Here is a 16,870-nt window from a genome sequence, read left to right on the forward strand (position 1 = left end):
TTGAATAATACCAGGAAGGGATACTAATCTGGAATAAAATGCAGTTTTGAATACGTGTGAGTAAACAGGACTGGCCAAAAGTAGGTCATTTTGCGAAACGTGTTCTATCGACAAGACAATACACGGTAAATCCGTTCTTTGTTTATATAATTAAAGAAATGTTTTAATTGTTCGAATTGTTATTCTACATAAAAGAAGACTTACACATTTTCATAAAAACATGACAATATTGACGCTACAGCGACATACTACGTATTTGGCACCATACATGAACGGAGAATAAGTGCTACTATTTTTTACAAGACATTTGAGAACCGAAATGATATAACAGAAGTGTTAACACTTAATCTACATAGAAAAACTCACTGGACGTCTAGGAACTCCTTGTTATTTCGCGGGACGAGATACACACCGGATAACCGGCTATCCTGATGCCCTTTGGACAAAAAGCTCGTTTTTCATTTACGAAGCCAATCCTCGTTTAACTTGGTGGTTTTGTTAAGGAATGGATATGGCTAACATTTACAACTTCTGGTCAGGTGATCATTATACTTTTTTTAATTTCCCAACAATTTCTTCAGTCTTCAGTTTTCTACCAATAGAAACACATGAACAACTCTACTTACTGTTTACAGCGGGGTTATTTTTCCAGCGTTTTTTTCTTCTTTCTTTCTTTTTAGCTCACCTGAGCCAAAGGCTCATGGTGAGCTTTTGCGACCGCTCAATGTCCGTCGTCGGTCGTACGTCGTCCGTCGTGTGTCCGTCAACAATTCCTAAACAATTTTTCTTCTTGAAAATCACTTGGCAGAATTACACCAAACTTCACAGGAATGATCCTTGGGTGGCCCCCTTTCAAAATTGTTCAAAGAATTTAATTCCAAGCAGAACTCTGGTTGTCATGGCAACCGAAAGGAATAACTTAAAAAAATCTTCTTGTCCAAAACCACAGGGTCTAGGGCTTTGATATTTGGTATGTAGCATCATATAGTGGTTCTCTACCAAGATTGTTCAAATTATTCCCCTAGGGTCAAATATGGCCCCGCTCCGGGGGTCACATGGTTTATATAGATTTATATAGGAAAAAACTTTTAAAATCTTCTTGTCTGAAACCACAAGACCTAGACCTTTGATATTTGGTATGTACATGTAGCATTGCCTTATGGTCGTCTACTAAGATTTTTCAAATTATGCCCCTAGGGTAAAAAGAGGCCCTGCCCCGGGGGTACCAAGTTTTACATAGACTTATATAGGAAAAACTTTAAAAATCTTTTTGTTTGAAACTGCAAGGCCTAGGCTTTTGATATTTGACATGTAGCATTACCTAGTGGTCCTTTACTGAGAGTATTCAAATTATGCCCCTTAGGTGAAAAGAGGCCCCAACAAGGGGGTCGCAAGTTTTAAAAAGACTCATATAGAAAAAAAAATTAAAAATCTTCTTGCCTGAAACTGAAAGGCCAAGGCATTTGATATTTGGTACGTTGCATTGCCTAGCGGTCTTCTACCATATTCGGACAGGGCCATATTTTAATATTATACGCCGCTTGTAATAATTCACTCGTTCTACAACCTTCTGATATTATTCAGCAGACGTTTTGTTTTGATTTATCAAAACATGGTTCTGCTTTATAGTATTTCTTAATTATTATGTTGCCAGTGCATAGTAATAACAGCATTTCATGCCATATTCATTTGCTTTGCATTATTCTAATGAATTCTTTATTCGATGGATTTTATAATACCAGTTAATTCTAAGTCAACTGAGCATGCTACACCTGAAACTGGTTCTACTTTGTGTTGCAAGTAAAACGACAAAATATCTTTACATTTCGAGTATTTGGTTTATTTGTGCATGTTGGCTGGCTTATACCACCGTTGCTTTCCTTAACTATTTGAGCCGTGCCATGGGAAAACCGCGCAGTCTGGTCAGGCTCCATGCTGTTCGCTTTTAAAGCCTATTGGAATTGGAGAAACTGTTAGCGAACAGCATGGATCCTGACCAGACTGCGCGGATGCGCAGGCTGGTCTGGATCCATGCTGGTCGCACACCCACTATGTTGGTTTTCCCATGGCACGGCTCATTTATCATTGGAGCTGTCATTAATGACATATGTTACTAGTCAAAGAAAACTTAAGGAATCAATTTGTTTCTGTATACTAGTATGTATTTAATGTTTTTATTCCCGTTGGTTTAGACATATTTCATAAATCATTTGCAGTAATGGTGATAAACGAACTTGACAGAAACGTTGTCCATCTCCAACAGTGCGGCTTGGTTCCTGTTAACTTGATTAAATTTCCCTATTGCCTCATGCTGCATACCGTTTTATAAAGGTTGTCCGGGTATTGTTTTTTTTAAGTATTGTGCGTTTTAATTGATCTGGCGGGCCGGAGTTTAGCGACGGTCTACAGCATTATTCTGCAGGATATATAGTATATTCGGCAGACGGGTTTCTACTATATTGTAACCAATGTTACAATTATATTGCACTACCTATTTTGCTCGTTTTTTTTTTTTAGATAATCATTATTTGCATAAGCCAGGTCAAATAAACGCACAACACGTACGAGTTAGGCTGTAAAAAACTTTTGTTTTTGTTACTGGCTGGTGATGTGTATTGTTTTTTGTTGGCCTATGGCAAAATGCATGTTCCATGTTCTTTGGGTTGTAGATTTGGTGATCTGCTAACGAAGGTCAAATCTATTGTATGTGACGTTTTCTGGGAATATTTTAGCTCTTGCTAATTATCTAAGTAGCTTCCTGTGTTGCTGCATTGTTGTGAAAGTATATTCACAGGTAAATATCATTGTCTTTTAAATCTATTCAAGTACCGTTACCGTATTATTAACTTTTCCAAGTGTAGAAGTATGGTTTGTATGCCAAATTAATATTGCTAATTTTTTTTTAAAAAGATGCATCCTATGAATTGTATTAACATGGAAACTCAATCATCCGTTTTTAATACGCTGAACAATTCGGGTATAAAATAAGATATGTTTATTATAGTCTCACTCTGCATGAATACAAACATAAAAACAGTAACATATATACATACAATAATCACGCACCCGCCCGTTTAGCTCAATAGGGTCGCGCAAGTTCAATCCCCGGGCGGGCCGTATGTTCTCCATGACGATTTGATAAAGATATTGCGTCCCAAATCATTCGTCCTCCGACTCTGATTCATGTTGGGAAGTTGGCAGTTACTTGTGGAGAACAGGTTTGTACTGGTACACTGGTTACGTTTACTACCCGCCGTTACCTGACTGAAATACTGTTGAAAAACGGCGTTAAATCCAAAACAAACAAACAAACAATAATCACGCAAACCTTTCTGAGAAGAAATATAAGAAACTAGATGTTCTTATATCTGTTACAGAATTAAAACTTTAAATTGATTTTATATAATTCAAAATAAAATCAACTTCCAAATTTTACTAATGCATAATACTTAGAAATAGCCTAATATTACACAATGCGTTCAGCCCTTGGAATCAAATAAAACGTATTAAATGTAGTGGTATACATTCATCAAAGAACAGCTTAACATGATAAATATAAATCATATACCAAGTTAAAAGACTAAACACAACTGTAGCGAAAACTGACATTATAAATCAAGATGAAGCAACGTTAAAAATCTGAACTAGGTATGTGTCCATAGGACACTTGTGCCCCTACTTTCTGTCAATGTCCGTTGTTTCGTGAATTATGTGATATAAACTTGTATGCCCTAGTATGCATAATATTGACTAAATCAAGGACCGTAACTCTTGTCTGGCTGTGTGACTGAAATCCATATTAAAACATCAGATGTACTTCACATGTAAATAACAACTCTTTAAGGTTTGATGACACTTGGTCAAATACTTTTTGAGATATGCACAACACAGATTCGGACTGACAGGACAAACGGATTGAGAAGGGCAGTTTTAAGTGCACCTTCCTACCGCCCTCCAATTCCCCGGAAAAAAAACGTACACTTGTGAGCAATTATTTAATTCTTATCTTATATGCTTAGCTTCAGCCTTTAACTGTACCATGCTTAAATTCTTTATTCACAGATACAACCAGGCATAGGATGACGTGGTGGAAGTAATGAGAAATTTATTGAATGACCTTTAACTGTGACCGGGATGTCCAGTTGAGTGTAGAAGAATGGAGAGAGTTACTGAGTGACACATCGAATGAGTGAAGTGGATTGAACCGAAATGTCTAAAGAAGCGGAGTGTAATGGAGTAAAGTGGGTTTGTGAATTTTTATTCCAATTTGAATTCCTTTCGACCTACGTAATGGACTCTGTAATAAACATGTTTTACAGATTTTTTTACAGTAAAAACAAGTTCGTCCCTCCGCCCGTAGATCATTATATCGTCAGAGCTCAATACTCCCCTAGGAGTTGTGCCAATTCTTAACTTAGCCAAAGTACCTCTGCATGATCTAGTCATGACAACTGTATATGCTGTTCAGCATCAAAAGTTAGCTTAAATGTTTTATATAATCTAAGCTTGTTTCTTCCTGTTCCATTTCTTGCAACATCCCTACCCCAGTCTTGTACATAATCATCAAGAATTCTAGGTAGCATGTTACTTAATACATCAACTTTATGAAATGGTGATGTAATATAAACAATATATCACAAACCATACTGCTTGCACTTTTGACATACTGTATAATTCCAGGTCTTACATCTATTATTTGAAATTCTGTTTGACCAAACAAATACTTTCTTATTCAACCATAACTGATTAAATCTACATGTACTAAGTCTCCACCAGTTTGCTAGCACAAATTTCTAACAATTATTATACGTTTTGACGTCGTTGTTATGACGTCATGTTTTCAACGTTACTGATTGTAACAATTATTATAAAATACTAGTGTTTAACATATATCACCAAACATTGCAGCATTAGCAGTGTATCTACACTTATTGTATATCTATTTTATCTATCCAATCGTGAACGTTCATTTGCAACACGTGACCGTACAATATATATTCCTTACTGGACGCACGTGCGTACAAAAAAACTGTATTTTTTCCGTATTTGGACGGTTCAAAAAGTCCCATGTTAAACATACGATATAATCCGAAACGCGTAAAAAATTTCCGAATGTAAAACGGGTGAAGTAGGCGCTATATGTGCAGAGTTAGATTATGCGTCTTGAAATGAGGAAGGCAGAAATACAATATTCAGTGAATCATTTTTAATTTAAACTAATATGAAATAGATATAGAATAAAAAGCTTATTTAACACTGAACTGTACAAAACGAGATATATTTGGCCTCGTACCCAGCTGGGAAAATCATATTGGACTCGCCTAGCGGCTCATACAATATGGTTTTCTCAACTGGGTACTCGTCCAAATATATCTCCGTATTGTACAAAACAATGTTAAATAACCTAATAATATTTAAGAAATACCTAGCTGCTGTATTTAGTACTGCAGCGATGTAAGGAAACGTATCACATCCCATACATAAGATGCATATATCATTATTGGTACAAACGTGGCCTCGTACATTTTTGTAAAATGCAGTATAAATCCAAATGCTTTAGTTTTGGCAATTAACATACCTAAAGCTCTATTTGCAGACTTTGCAACATTTCTTGCAGTAACAGCAAAATCCAAATATTGAATTAATAATACACCTGCCTACATATACATCTCAAACAATTTCCTTGTAAACAACTCATGAATATAGTATGTTCCCTTGTACACGATATGCTATAATTTTATTTTACTTTTTAAATTTCAGACTTATATCTTTTAAAATGTTTCAATTTAAAATTTCTAGTTGGTTACTCCAACTACATTATTTACATAATTCAATGTAATAGGAGTATCTTCAACAAATTGATTAAAAGGAAATCTAAAACACAAATCTCCTGTAAACGATTGCAAAGGTTATATCAATTATTAGAAAAAAAAATGAAAATTTATAAATATTACATGCAGAAAATACATAATATGAGCCGCACCATGAGAAAACCAACATAGTGGCTTTGCGACCAGCATGGATCCAGACCAGCCTGCGCAGTCTGATCAGGATCCATGCTGTTCGCTTTCAAAGACTATTGTAATTAGAGAAACCATTAGCGAACAGCATTGATCCTGACCAGACTGCGCGGACAAACTTCGGCAGAATGGCCAGGCGGTCTGTAACCACAAAATATGTACTGTTTTAATGGGCAAAGATAAGTAATTATTTGAAAAGACTGAATGAGTGAAACATCTAACTGATAGTTTAGAATCAAAGAATTAAAACAATACTGCATTTACTAAACAGTGTCGAAAATGTTATCACATACTGTATCCAATATGCAGAAAGTAAAATAGACCTTAAAATACTGGTTATTTCTCTTTTTTCACAGATTCCGTTTCGTTTGATAAATCCTTCTTCTGCTTCATCACGGTCAATCAAAATGCACAGTGAATTCCTGTTCATTTATAAAGGCATATTCCTGTGTCCAAATAGTTCGTGTCATTTCAAAAATGTACTATATTTCGTTCTGTTACTAGTCGTCTAGCTCTTTCTGAGGTTGTTTGTCCTCTAAAAACACAAGAACCAGAAATAAATGTTAATTAAAAGTAATATGTAAATCACAATTCATAGCTGTAATGTAACATGTACATGCGACATTTTATAAATGATATGGAATGGAATGATATTTATGTTGTAGCAGATTCTGTTCAAACTTTAGGAATACACATTACAGGAGAAAAAGAAATAGCCATTTCCCTCATTTTACCCTGACGATATAAATGGCATGCACCGCATAGTAAGGGTACTAAATCTTTTCTCTCTAGATGTATACGCAAAGTTTTTTATATTAAAATGAAGAAAAGTAATAGTAGTCATATAATATACTTTTAAGAAAAATCAATCAATTGAATTCTTTGAATTTCTCATCCATATGAAATGCCGGATTAGCCCTTTGGTAGTGTATGAAGCATACAAAATGTATTACCTGATCTATCGGAAACTAGCTCGAAGCAGACGAAATCTGGTCGATGCATTCGATTGTCATCTTCAGTGCAGGGAAATATGATATGCAATTCAGGCATATCCTGTCAAAAATCGTAAAGAGAGCGTTTTAAAATAAACATAGGAACACTGTGAAAAGTATAATGAATTTGAAATATACTATAATAATATTTTTTGCTCACAGCCAGTGACCATTTACCCTTTTCCTCTGAACGCACTTCTGCACTTAGTTTTGCATATAATTTGATAAAACCGTGTCGGAAAAGGTATTAAGACGCAAACTCGACCTCACACAATCACAAAACCGTTCTATTTATACAGTTTAGAAAAGTCTACAATTTTTTATAAAGCTGTCTGAACTATTGCTTTGTCAGTATCAGTATCTACGTATCTGTTCACAAATAACAATGCAAACTTAATTAAGAAACAACTCGCAAAAAGTGTCTGAATTTTAAGAAATATTGCAAACTACAGCGCTGTCTTATCCTGCTGCATTTATATTATTGGCGTTTTGATATGTACACAAAATCCCATGTCTAGATAAACTCTTCCCAGCGGCTTAAAACATATGGAGATGAAACGAATACGGACGGACCAACGGTCAGACGGACGAACATTCGTGACTACAATATAGCCGCCATGTACGTTGTATCTTGGGGTAAAATAAACTTGTCAGGTCTATTTTACTTAATATGACTTACAATATCCAGCTCCTCCATGGTTTCCCTCAATGTCTCGAGCTTTTCAAAGAATTCACCATACTTTCTGAAGTTTCCGTCCTCGAGTACTTTTTCTAATTCTTCATAAGTTAAAATAACTACTGTCAGGTTTGGTTTATCAATCTGTTGGTAAAAAAGATTTCAGGCAACTCTTTCACTATATATATTCACCTTATTACGTTTTTTTGTGATAAGCTGATTTTAAAAATGTGTTGCTCGATATATCTTATGGGTTTTCTAGAAGGACTTACCATAGATATTGCATAAAGTATTAATGTTGCATGGTCAATACTTGTGACAGGGGATATTTGGAATGGAGAAAAGTTTAATATAAATTACTTTATAGTGAAAATAAACTTCTATATTTACGCTTTTGTTGACACCCATCAATATTGGACAATTAACCAACCCTAAAAAGCCCTAAAATGCTTGATGTAACCACACATACGCCGTGATTTAGTTTAAAAATTCGGGAAAGAGTTTCTAAAAAAGCTTATTAGCTTACTACTCGATCCCTTGCTTTTGTTAAAATGTATTGTAATCACATTTGTTTGAATAAGATATTGTTTAAACCAATTCAAAAAGTAATAGGACACAATGTATGTCTTGAATAATTTAACATGTATTTTTTAATTCTAACAGTTCCTTCGCCATATAACTGGTGAGTAAAACAGCTTTTAGAACAATGTAAGACGAAGGCAAGGATTTAAAAGTAGTTGATGTGTTACACGTATATTGGTACAAATGAAGGTGCCAGACCGAGGTTTTCACATAACGTTTCATCCTCACCGGTGGGATATTCGCAAAATAATTATGATAATTCCTTATTACTTCCCTCGTCGTCGTTGGACAATGAGATAGTTACACTGTAATCAGTTTCAATGTTTAGCTCTAGCGGCCCATAAAGGGTCAAACGGCACCATACAAATAAAAAACATTGAGAAAGCATCTTGTGGACGAAGAGCCATCCACCAACATAACTCCTCATGAACCTTGAACTAAAATGTGGATTTTTGTTTCTGGCTGGTAAAATAATACTCTTCTATCCCTATTTGAACAGAACCAGGAGTAGACCTTATAATAATGCTACATACCAAATTTGATAGAGATCAAGTGGGTCATGAGAAGAAGTCACTTTAAGTTTGTTTTTTCTAGTTCAAGCTCGAGCGGCCCATAAAGGGTCAAACGGCACCATATGAATAAAAACATTGAGAAAGCATCTTGCCATAATGCCAAGTTTGGTGTAATTCTGACCAGTGGTTCTAGTCTCTTCCTCATGTTTACAATCAATTGCATAAAGTTCACATTCTCAAATGAAATATTCATGTATATTCCCATAAACTATTTAATGTAACTGCACGACCACGAAATAACAATACTTTGATGATTCATAATTTACCAAGTCAAATAAGAATCCCCGTCTTAAATATTTATCTTCAAATGTTACTTTTTACGTTTACCAGTAAATTTTCCACGTGTTGAAATTAATATTTTTCGATAACATCCCGAAGGGCGAATAATACACATTAATTTAATTTTAATCAATTTAAGAAATGCTCCCTGCAAATCCAATTGATAGTTATTATCAATTAACAAACAAAAACTTATTTAACTATTCGTCATCAATGCCACGTTTTGACATGCTATAATGTAACAATAACTTACAAATCAAATGTATAAAATCACGATCAATTTACATTGTTTTAAACGATTCCTCTCATAATGCAAGTTATGGCAATTAAAGAACTACATTTTAAAAACAAAGTGTTATATGAAAACACTCAAAATATTACCAAAGACTGAAAAGTAGTGAGACTATAATTGATTTTCCAAGTTGTCTTTAACTATCATATCATTATGAAACTATTGGACATGTGGGATTTATGAACTGCATCTAAATATGTATTGCAACTTCTATATACCTGAGTTTGAAAAACGATTTGCAAATATAGTTATTTTAAAATATATCACCCTTTACCAGGTCGCATTTTCGGACAATTTAGCATGTACTTGTTGAAAATCACCATTATACTTACAGGCATAAAACTCTTAAAGAGATAATTTCTGGCATCTTCTACACTCATGAAACTCCCTACCATGCCATGATGTATCTTAGAAATATCTCGCAAAGATACGACCAATTCTCTTTTTGCATTCCACGCAGAATTCAGCTGTTCGATGCTCTTAATTTCTTGTTTGTGCTTAGTTTTCGGTCCGAGTTCGATTTCAATGCAGCAAATGTCTTTAAAATCCTCGGCCTTTAAAATTGGCTGTATTTTCTCCGAGCTGAGTTTCTCTGAAAATATCGAATAAATATTTCGACAAAAATGGAAGCCAGTGTGTTTAAACAACCGTATAATTCATTAAATGGATTCACTTCCATAATGCTTTGAAATCGAAACGTGTTTGACTGCCCATTTTTATTATTGTATCCTACTTAGAAAACCGGGTTGTCTCAGTGTTTTCTTATATAAAAGAAATCACGTTATTTCAGTGTTATGTTTTCTTTTTAGCTCTTAATTTTAAGCTCCGGCGTAGATATATGCCTTATAATTCTGGAGACAAAGATCAGATTAAAAGTTCACTTCAGTTCCAAATCAGTTGTTATCATTACATTGTATTTTATGCAGCTTTATAATATGGAGGATTTCAGATGTTTTGACAAAAGAATAATATATATTTAAAAAAAAACTGGAATGTCGTATTAGCTAGCTTTTATGATTTATTTTATTTTTTAAACTATTTAAAGGCAAATGAAACATTAATAGTTCTGAGAAAAAAGTATCATAAACGACGTGTATGATAACATAAACGACGTGTATGATAAGCGAGATTTATTGATTTGAAATTTCATATAAGTGTTTATTTTACATAGATTTGATTTCATCTACCCATATATTGAAAGTCGATATTTGTTTGGTTGGTGTTGTTTGGTCAGCAAGAGTTATTGATTTGAAATTTTCATCGATGTCTTATCGTGTTTATTTTACACTGGCTTGATTTCATTTACACATATACTGAAAATTGATATTTGTTTCGTCGGGTGTTGTTTGGAATTGCTGCAGTTAGTCAAAACGTTTAATCATAACAATGATAAAATATGTTAGACATAACATACAATTACATACAAATCGCACGCACTTCGAGTAACAAAATATCATGTTACTTTTGTTCAAAGCTACTTTCTTGATCTTAAAACTATTACTACAACTTCAAGTTTTGTAGAGGTTGATACTTTTCAAGAGTGGGTTAACAAATGCCAGTCGCTCATTGTGTTTTCATGTACAAACGAAGCTACAATTACAAACAAATGTGTATATAGATCTTTCATAAATATGGTAATGGACAGTGCATTTTAATATTTCATCAATGCATGCTCATTGAGTACTATATATTTAGTTAAAACATTCTTTTTACTAACCCAATACCTTCGTTTTCCACATTTTGTTCATTATAAACTGCTTTACTAAATATTTGGACAATTTTTGTCACACATTAAAAATAACAGACGTCGCAACTGGAAGGATGTAGATTCTTAAAAATAATTCAACACTCTTTAGGATATTTTAGGAGTGTCCTGGCTACGTTTATTTAACACTAAATCTGGAAGTGTGCGCATTTTTAATTTTATCTAAACGGTCAGTTTTGTTTGTGTAGGAAGACCTATGATGACCCTCACGTTTACAATCAATTGCATAGAGCAAGCTACATACAAGAGTTCACATCCTCAAAATAACAAGGTCTTAAAGGAAAGGGGATATCACTCACAGAATCGTTTTTTTTATTATTCTTATTTTTATTGTTTTGTTGTTTTTTCATTATTGAAATACTGCAGTACCTGTAACTGTGAAAAAAGTCATTGTAAATTGTTATTATTTTAAATATTTCAAAAAACATCAATAGTTTACATATCTACATTCTTGCATAAAAACTACTATTTTCACTGGATCCGCCCATGTATTAACGGGAGAAAAATCGTGTGCAAACAAGGCAATTCACGTGCTGTTATTAGACCTTTCTAACGTAAACGTAATTACGAAACGGAATACTGAATCCGTAAAATTTTAGGCTAATTTGTGGTCTATAGGAGACAATTTCATCCAATAGTAATGTAATAGTATCTCCCTTAGACCATTATTTGCAAATAACATTTACGGATTCAGTAATCCGTTTCCGATTTACGTTTACGTTAGAAATGTCTAATACCCGATTTTTATTTTTAAAATGCTTTCCCAGGGACGTATATGTAATTCTGCGCAGATTAACATCAGTATCTGCGTCTTTTTTCTTTCATAAAAACCTCTTCTTGAAGCATTAAAGATGCAATCTAAACCATAGAATGTTTTACTGTATCAGTAACTAACGCCAAATGCGCTGCCCCCAAAATTGTTCGTACTCGTTTCTTCCCTTGTTTACTCCCTTTTTAGAACTCTGCGTCAATTCAGATTTTGTAGACAACCGTGAATTTTAAAGAATCGCGTGTTTACCCGTGCGATTCTTTGTTTTTAGGTATTATATTTATGATTTTGATAAGTATCAGTCAGTATGTTTTTATCTAATTTCTGGAAGAATTTATATAAACAGCTTGGACGTTAATACTCATCCGTACTCCAACGGCGTGTCCATACTCAATATAACTCGAATGTAAAGTTATTATTCTTGAAACTGTGATCGAGTCCACCAAATTGTGAACTGATATGAATAATTATTGGTAATTTTATGTTTGTAATAATGAGAGATAAAAAAAATCGCTTAAAAACCTTCAGGATGTGCTTTTGATAGTGTTGGTTATTTCCGGGCCCTGGATACGGATATTTAAAACATGTTTACCGTTTCCAAGAACAACTGCTGGAATGGTAAGTAAAAAATGTACCGGAATCGTCAAGTCATCACATATGAAAACAATACATAAATCGTCGTGAAATATATTTTTATGCAAGAATAGCAACAATACACGTTTGTTTTGTGTATTAACGTCTGCAGAAGCCCTTGGGATATGTTTGTGACCTCGACCTTCGGTCTCGGTCACAAACAATCCCGCGGGCTTCTGCAGACGTTAATACACAAAAAAACGTGTATTATCCCTACATAAATTGTGATATACTTCATACACTGATTTAGTAACAAATATACGTGTATCAGGGTATCCGTGGTCGAGTGGTTCACGTCGCTGGCTTCGAGTCACACTTCTCTCATTGCTGTTGGTTCGAAATCTAGCTTCTGGTGTAGAATTCTTTAAAGAAAGGAACCGAACAGGATGTTTTACGGAAGGTCAACGGGTCTATACAAATGCCCTCCCGTGTCTGAAGTAATCCCCAAAGGGGCAGCTAAGGTGCAATATGGCAAATAATTCTGTCGGCATGACATTAAACCCGACAAAACATTGATATAAACGAAACTATCACAAAATAAAAGCTGATAGGCTTCTTGGTATCAGAAAGACAATAACACGAACTTGTAAGGTTTTTGCAAGGTTTTGCTAAAATTATAATATTTTATCCGTTAAATCAGTGGATAACATGAAACATACCCATATATTTATCAAACAGCAGCGTCTTCAATGGACTCATGTCGCTGTAAAATTGATGTGGGATCTTGCACGAATCGTCTTTTCTTGCCTTTTCATATCTCAACAAAAATTGCATGCTGACCTCTGAGTCACATAAATAACCTAATATGGCGTCCTCCGCTTTCATGTTCTTCACATGGATCACCGCTGTACAGCTATTTGAGCCATTCACTTGACTAAATTCTTGAAGATGACCCTGAATGTAGCTATGAAGGTTTTCAACTGTAACAAAATCATCTCCTTTTATAGGACAGGTTTCACACTGCAGACTTTGGACCTTCGCATCAATTCTTTCACGTTTAATGTGTCGGATATAGCAGGGTTCTTTTGTAGCTTTCGTGGTCAATCCTTGAACAAAAAACCTCTTGAAAATACTTCCGTTTTGCACTGTGAAAGATTCTTCATTTGGCCTGCAAGCATTAAGCTGCACTACACTGGTGTTTACATTTAGATTCATACTGTCGGATGCTATCCCAGGCGCAGCACAACAATCTAATACGACAATGAACCGCACTGAACTAGTAACTGGCTTGTTCCTCACTTCTTTTTCAGAAAAACATTCAATCATTTGCTTTAAATCCTCTTTTTTGAGATATTCATTTTTATATCCCACAAGAAATCCATTTTCTTCAATATAATGCCCAGAAAAATAGATAAAAAGTGTATGGACAGGCGAATTCTTGAGTTCCTCTAAAGCTGCATGAATCTTCGGAATCGTAGGGCCGGTAGTTACAGTTGGCGATGGTTGCAACATTGTTAAAACTTTGACATTCTCTTTTCTGGAAAATTAAATGTATAATTTTAAACTCCTTCAAACTTATGATATCGTTGTCTAGCCTAAGTTCGTGGATAGTGTAAGTTCGTGGATTCCCTATCACATATGACGTCACACTCAATCTTTGGCGTACGTATGCACTTATCAACAGTAAATCCGGAAGTATATACAAACTTTTGTCAAACACCAAAAAAAGTCAAAATAAGAGGTTTTAACAGGTAAGAACACCAATAAAAGCACAAGCATGCAAAAATACCTTGTATCTACTAATCCAAAATTGCCCCTAAAAACAAAGAAAAATATCAAACAGGGAATGCCACGCACCAAAAGCGCAGCCTCCTCAAAACGAACCCCCCAGCACGCAAACGCGTGCACCACACACACACACACACACACACACACTCAAAGCTAACACATCAGGACAAAACGAACAACACACACACACACACACTCAAAGCCAACACATAAGGACAAGACGAACAATAAGCATACACACACGCGCGCACACAAAGTCAACACACAAGGACAAAACGAACAAACAAAGGAACACAGTTGGGCACCGCCTTGGAACGGTCAGTGGCAAAAACACCACTGGGGAGCTTAAACCGGTTTATGGTGCGCACCCAACCTCACTCTTACCCCCACCATGTTCCAAAGACATGGGACAGTGTAAATAAAAGTAATCCCCTCCAGGTGAATCTCTAACACACGTAATGGAAACAAAAAGGCATGGCATGTAAAACACAAAAATGCTCGTGTATAAATATATAAAAAGCAAACCTTAAGAACCAAAAACGTATGTACTCAATGCCTTTTCAGAAGACAGAGCAACAAGAGAAACACCCTTAAGGGCCCGACGAAACAGGCCCTAACTCATAATCCCCTTAAATACCATAGAATGACATTTTGATTTCCTAAATATCATCTCGTCGGCTTTGCTTACATTTCAACTTGACAGCCTCGTTTTGGTTTTGACAATATCGCGTAAGCACATAAACTTATGACGTCATCCACGAACTTGCACCAAAATGAAAGTATGTTGACTAAAAGACATGCATGTTTTATTTTGCATATTTCTAGGTTTCTGGTATATTTGATGCTTTTTGCATGTCTTTTAAAAGGATATAAATAATTTTAAAAACATTTAATTGTAAGTATACATTTGTTGCTGTTTGCTAATTTTTTCAGATATAAAATGGTTGTTTCTTGTATCCACGAACTTTGACCAGACAAGGATATATAGTATACGGTAACACTACGCAAACAGTATCCTGCTAGTTAGCTTCGTTTTATAAATGATACGATGCTGAATGTTACTAGTATATAAGACCTTCTTCCGGAGCCTCTGATGTGAATAAAAATATTTCAGTCGCAGCCAGGATTTGAACCTGCTTTGACAGGTAGAAGCAAAGTGTACACCCTAACACACTTTTTGTAAATCCACAAATTTCGTGTAATAGCTACTATCACTATTTCTGAAGAAGTCGTGATCGTTTTTATCCGCTAAATTATTTGTGTGATAACTACAAAATAGTCAAGTGCAATAAATTCTTACTGGTTTAAAATAGCTTTCATTGCAAAAAAAAAAATTCTTTTTCTCACAGTTTTTCGATATTTCTCAATTTTATAATGCTCTGCACTAGATTTATACCTTAAATAGCTTAGGGGGCATCTGTGGCCGAGTGGTTAAAGTCTCTGGCTTCGAATTACTTGCCCCTCATCGATGTGGGTTGAAGCCTCATCCGGGGCGTTGAATACTTCACGTGAGGAAGCCATCCAACTGGCTTACGGAAGGTCGGTGGTTCTACCCAGGCGCCCGCCCGTGATGCAATAGTGCACGGAGAGGCACCTGAGGTCTTCCTCCACCATCAAAGCTGGAAACTCGCCATATGACCTATAACTGTGTCGGTTCGACGTTAAAACCAACAAATATAAATTAATTTCGTAGCCCCTCTGTCACAAAGTCTGACCTTTATAGAAACTATATAAAAGTGTAATAACAAAAAAAAACTAAACTGTCATTCAGTTGGTTTTGCCATGAGTAGCGAGAAATTAATCAAATATACCTCATTCCAATCACCAGAGGGAATTTCGAAATGAAAACATCTCGAATATCTTCAATATCTTTCAAACACACTTTTGAAAACTCAGCATTGCCCTTGTCGATCCCTGCTATTAGTATAGCGCCCAAGTTTGCACTATCTAAAAAAAGGAGAAAAAAAAAGGATTTACACATAAACGTGTATGGTTTTACTAAAATATGCACAAAGGCCGATTATAAATAAATTTTCGGAAGTAGCTCTAAAGCATAATTTGCGCTTAAGGCTTTATTGTTTTCAAAACAGGTGTTGTGCAATGTGTGATATTGTTGCTATCAGACGTACATATTTACCATTAATAAGTTTAACAGCCCTTTTGGTAATTGAGTATTACACCACCGACAAAAATTTATAATCATTTCCATTGGAATACGTTTGTGTGTGTCCATAGAATATTCAACACTATCATAATTGCAACTTCTATAGACAAATTAAGTCCTCTCTGTTACTAGTCTGTATTGGCAGTCTATGATAGATACACAGACTGTTCAGCACTTAATGGTAGATCTTTCCTCGTATGTTGGTTCTTAAACAAAGACTCGGTTGCCTTTTTTATGTGATTATTAAGAAAATATATGTACTGCTCGTAAATTAATCTAAACATAAAAGGCGACATCGTTGAAAACACCTGCCTGTATTTCTGAAATACATTGTTTCATAAGTTATCTTTAAACGAATGCAGATTACTTCCGATTCTGCTAGTATTCATGTCTCGAAA

At 35.0% G+C, this 16,870-nt stretch overlaps 1 protein-coding gene across 3 annotated transcripts in view; it reads right to left on the reverse strand.

Annotated features, from left to right (window-relative positions):
* Positions 1-2,980: 2,980 nt before the first annotated feature.
* Positions 2,981-16,870, reverse strand: part of LOC123559947 (uncharacterized) — a 66,673-nt gene continuing 52,783 nt past the window's right edge. For all 3 annotated transcript variants that reach the window (XM_045352118.2, XM_045352117.2, XM_045352119.2), the window contains 6 exons: positions 16,120-16,255; positions 13,240-14,057; positions 9,746-10,005; positions 7,692-7,832; positions 6,974-7,073; positions 2,981-6,555 (listed from right to left, as the gene is read on the reverse strand). In XM_045352118.2, coding sequence (XP_045208053.2) covers positions 6,521-6,555; positions 6,974-7,073; positions 7,692-7,832; positions 9,746-10,005; positions 13,240-14,057; positions 16,120-16,255 — 1,490 coding nt within the window. In that variant the 3' untranslated portion in view covers positions 2,981-6,520. The remainder of the gene's footprint in view (positions 6,556-6,973; positions 7,074-7,691; positions 7,833-9,745; positions 10,006-13,239; positions 14,058-16,119; positions 16,256-16,870) is intronic.

Source organism: Mercenaria mercenaria, chromosome 10 (genome assembly GCF_021730395.1).
Source record: "Mercenaria mercenaria strain notata chromosome 10, MADL_Memer_1, whole genome shotgun sequence".
NCBI lineage: Eukaryota > Metazoa > Mollusca > Bivalvia > Venerida > Veneridae > Mercenaria > Mercenaria mercenaria.